At 45.9% G+C, this 4,482-nt stretch overlaps 1 protein-coding gene across 1 annotated transcript; it reads left to right on the top strand.

Moving 5' to 3' along the window:
* The first annotated feature begins 2,389 nt into the window (after positions 1-2,389).
* On the top strand, positions 2,390-2,997 carry LOC122048575 (monooxygenase 2-like). The gene is made up of 2 exons (XM_042610127.1): positions 2,390-2,782; positions 2,893-2,997. Exons 1-2 carry the CDS (start codon positions 2,390-2,392, stop codon positions 2,995-2,997), a joined length of 498 nt encoding a protein of 165 aa, XP_042466061.1.
* Positions 2,998-4,482: the final 1,485 nt, after the last annotated feature.

Here is a 4,482-nt window from a genome sequence, read left to right as displayed (position 1 = left end):
TTATGTGGCTATTGCTCACTTATATTGCTATGCTTGCTTATGTTGAGATATGCCCTCGTTATAGGTGTTTAGTCCTTGGTTTACTTATTAGAAGTCTGTATATACCTTACATATTTCCTCTATAGTTATGAGCAGTATCATAGCAGATTAGTACTACTTCTGACCTTCTCTTACTAGTCTAGGATATGGTTTCAGGTATGAACATTTGTTATGATTTCGTTTTAGTATCTGCTATTCCTTTTATGAGACTGTATTCCTTTTTGACATTCTCTATTTGTTTATTATGTTCATGCACTATCTTTCCTTACCCGCTGAGTCCTTGTACTCACCACCTCGCAAACTGGTTTTCTTTCGCCAGGTAGTAGTAGATGATTCATGGATGCTTAGAGAGATGCCGACTGCCAGTCCCACGTCACACTCGAGGATAGTTTTCCTTTTTGGTTTGGTTGTTGTTTGGGTGGAATATTGATTTTGTGTATTTTACTTTTCAATAAGTCGATGTGAATTTTGGAGTCAAATCTAGTGATTGCAGGTATTTTTGTTAGTGTTATTATTTCTCTTACGTTCGTATTATTTTGAGTTTGATTCGTAGTGTTTTGCTTTCGTGATCTTGTGGTTGTGTAAGCCTAATTGGCTAATAAACTTTAGTTATAGATTTTGTGTTTTCCGCTGTGCATGTTCCAACCGTGTGGGCTGTTATTAACTGTGTGGTTATTTTCATTTTATCCAGCCGGGTAGGCTGAGCATATTAACTGCGTGGTTGTGCTTATATCCAGCCGTGTGGGCTGTTGTATTATGTTATATGTTGTGCGTTTATATCTATTGCTTCATATTGTCACCGCTACAGGGGAGATGCTGCAGCATTTTTGTCTGGCAAGGACTCCTCTGGGGCGTGACAATGTTAGCATGACTCGCGCTCACCTGAGACAACCCAAGGAGAGATTTTTTACAAGTGAAAACCTTTGTCGTGTCGGTCGGATGGGGGAGCTTACCTACAGCCGAAGGACAAACTTCAACAGGCTGACTGACATGGTGAAGTCGCCTCTCGAGCAGAAACCTCTCAGTGTCGAAGTTCGATCGAGAGGAAATCTGCTCAGACAATTGTCTAGTCAGTCGGACTAACAACCTCCTTCAACTAGACTTGAGGGGGAGGCTTGTGATACGATGATGATAAGGGTCCCTACCCTGCTGCCATGGTGGAAGTCAAAAGAGGTCAAAGTCAAGGTGGTAAACACTCAGAAGTCATTTGCCGATCGGACGAGCATGTCCCGATCGGGAAGAGAAAAGCCGGATCCAATATCACCTTTGACACGGCCATGAGTTGAGCACCCGACGCTCAAATAAGAGGACGACAAAGTGAGTAGTATGCAAAAACCGAGCCGAGCGGCTCTTCTGCTCGGCCTAGCAGCAGACTCGACATCAGCCGAGCACGCGGACAGTGGACTTCCAGCCTAGCGACTATCCCGCTCGGCCTAGCAACAGAGCACGCGGACAATGTACTTTCGGCCGAGCGATTATCCCACACAACCCAACAACAGACAACACGCAGACGACAGAATTACGACCGAGCAGCTATTCTGCTCAGCCAAGAAACAGACACAGAAGACTATTTTTTGACATCCTTTTGGGAGCTAGTGCCACTGACAGGTGACACGGTCAGATAGAGGATCGTACGACGGAAGTTTCCACTATCACTTCAGAGATATGCTCGTCCTGTTAAGGTACTGTGTCAAGGATATTTTATTGACGAGTCTTTTTAGGAAAAACTTGGGGACGTGTGCCCACCTTGAGAAGCGTGCACATGCGCTACATGAGATCTATATAAAGGGGGGGTCCAAGAATCGGTGGAGGTATGTGATATTTTACTGTTGCGGTACAATCTTCTTATTGCTCCGCTCTTTGCTTCTTCTTCTTCATCGGAGATTGACTTGAACATCGGAGGGCCATCGCTGGGGACCCCTTTCCTGGCTCGGCACTGACGCCACTCGTGTTGCAGGTCAGAGCGAAGTCCACAAGAGCTCAGCAGGAGCGCTACATCCCTAGCATCCATCTCATCGACTTTCGGACATGATCACTCTTCTTTGCTCGTCACGAAACTACCGGCCTAGGAACATGAAGTGCGTAGTGTGAGGAGGAACCTCCTCGTGGAAGCTCTCGCTGGGGAGCTTCCCCACGGCTCCATAAGGTACTCATCCAAGGTTGTCGCCATGGAAGATTCCAGCGAGTTCAAGCTTCTCCACCTGGCAGACAGATCCACGCCAAGGCCAAGGTGGTCATCGACTGCGATGACATCAACTAGGTCGTCTCCAAATGGTTGGGCCTAAAACCGTCGATTTTCTTTGGCCGACACGCCACTCGTGGCTTCGCCGTCCTCCTCGACAGCTATGGCATGAAACTGGAGTTCACGCAGTACAACGGAGAGGGATTCAAAGTAGGGTTGCTGCCCTGCGACGGCAAGAACGTCTACTGGTTCTTCACTTGGTCTTCCAACGGAGAGAAAGAGACAATCCATGACGCCATGATGGTGAAAGAGCTTGTGCTTGGCAAGATGAAAGCCTCTAAAATTCCAGAACAAGTCATCGGAATCATAGAAAAGAGCGAGCTGAGCAGCGTGGCATCCACCCCATTAAGATTTAGATCGCCATTAAACTTGCTGAGTGTAAACATGTGCAAGGGAAACACCTGCGTGACAAGGGATGCGTTCCACCCCATGACTCCCGACCTCAACCAAGGAAGCTACTGGCCAGGTGTTTGGAGAAAGCTCTCTGCGGAGGAGTCAATGGTGAGGGGGAATATTGCAGGGTTGAGGCAGAGCTCAAGGAGTTCGAGAAGGCACAGAGATGGAGAGCCTTCAGACTTGTTGTTGGATAATTTGTGTTGGGATTTGTTCAGGAAAGTAACAATTGGTTTCTGCGTCCGGTGAGTGACAGAGTCCTAGCTGGTTTCATGGCTGAGAGGCTGCTCATTGCTGCAAACTTCGATTGCGGCAAATTGTAATGTTAATGTGATTGGTAATATATATAGTTTTTGTTGGATATTTTTATATGTATATGGATCTTTAGGGTTGATCCAACGATTGGACCCGATTAATTATCTCGACAATGAGTTAATGACTTAAATCAGTGGAGTTCGGTATAGTGACTTAGACCTTATCCCATTTATACTCTCGACATCTTCTTTCAGTTATTGAGATACCCCTTCGGTTAAGAAACATACTCTTAACCTTTATCCAAAGATCATCGTTACCGACCTAATCTCGTCGGTCATCAAATTATCCCTTTGAATATCAACACATCTCTTTGGATAAACTTTTCCATAAGGATAAGAGTATTAATGTCGAAGTGAAGGCTAGATCTTCTTTTCCTTAAGATAATATTGCTCAACCCAGGTGCTTACGGTTTATCGACAATCATTTTCCAAGATGCAACGACTTGCATCTTAAATGTCACGCCCCCAAAGGAGTCCCTGCCAGACAAAAATCCGGCAGCATCTCCCCTGTACCGATGACAATCTGAAGCATCAATACATACAAAATATACATCAGCCACATATGGATGGAATATATACACAACCACGCAATTATAATCACAGCTCACACGGCTGGAATGAAACAATCACAACCACGCAGTTATATATAAAGCAGTCCACACGACTATACTAGAAAATAGTGGAAAAAAATGAAGGAAAACCCACACAAACCAAATAAATATAATGCATGTCGGCACGACTTAAACACAAATACAACACCAAAACCATAAGATAGTCACATGGCTACACACAAATACAATGCCAAAAATAATAAAAGGATATACAAAAAGAAAACAAACACTAGATGAAATCGTCTTCGGATGTGACGTAGGACCCGGCATACAGGATACTCCGAGCGACACTCTACCATCTACCTTTATCTGTCGACCGTATCAGATAAACCAATCTCTCGTTGAGACGCTCGCCTCGAAACAAAATCCTTCACTCACCACGGTGGTTCACAGCGGCATCAAGCTGTGACAATAAGCTGGGATTGACACCAAAAGGCAGGATTGCAGTGATCTCCAGCAATAGGAAACGTCCAGAATACACTAATTCGATCCTCCCTCTAATCTCAATCGATTGCCTCAAGATGGTGTCGTATGATCCGATCCAGCAGGTGCGGAGTTGCAGGTCACACCCCAGCGAACAAATCACAGAGAAGAACAAGGAGAATAACCGGTTGGGAGCGATGCGATTCAAACCTCGCTGTGCCCTACATCGGATCCCACCGATCGAGCGTAAAAATGGCCGAGAAGGCGATCACTCCATCGGGGAAGGCTTGGATAGCGTCAGCACCTTCAAGATTCGGGCGACAGTCCTCAGGCGATGCAGTGAGACCGAAGCTGTTGGGGAAACTGTCGGCGTCGGGTCGCCCGTGCGCATGAGAGAAATCGAGATAGAGGGAGAGAGGAGAAGAGGATCGAGCTACATGGTGTTGGTGCAACCTTAGGT

Source organism: Zingiber officinale, chromosome 2B, assembly GCF_018446385.1.
Source record: "Zingiber officinale cultivar Zhangliang chromosome 2B, Zo_v1.1, whole genome shotgun sequence".
Classification (NCBI taxonomy): Eukaryota; Viridiplantae; Streptophyta; class Magnoliopsida; order Zingiberales; family Zingiberaceae; genus Zingiber; species Zingiber officinale.
Note: the sequence above shows the minus strand (reverse complement) of the source record. Positions and strands in the feature narration are given on the sequence as shown.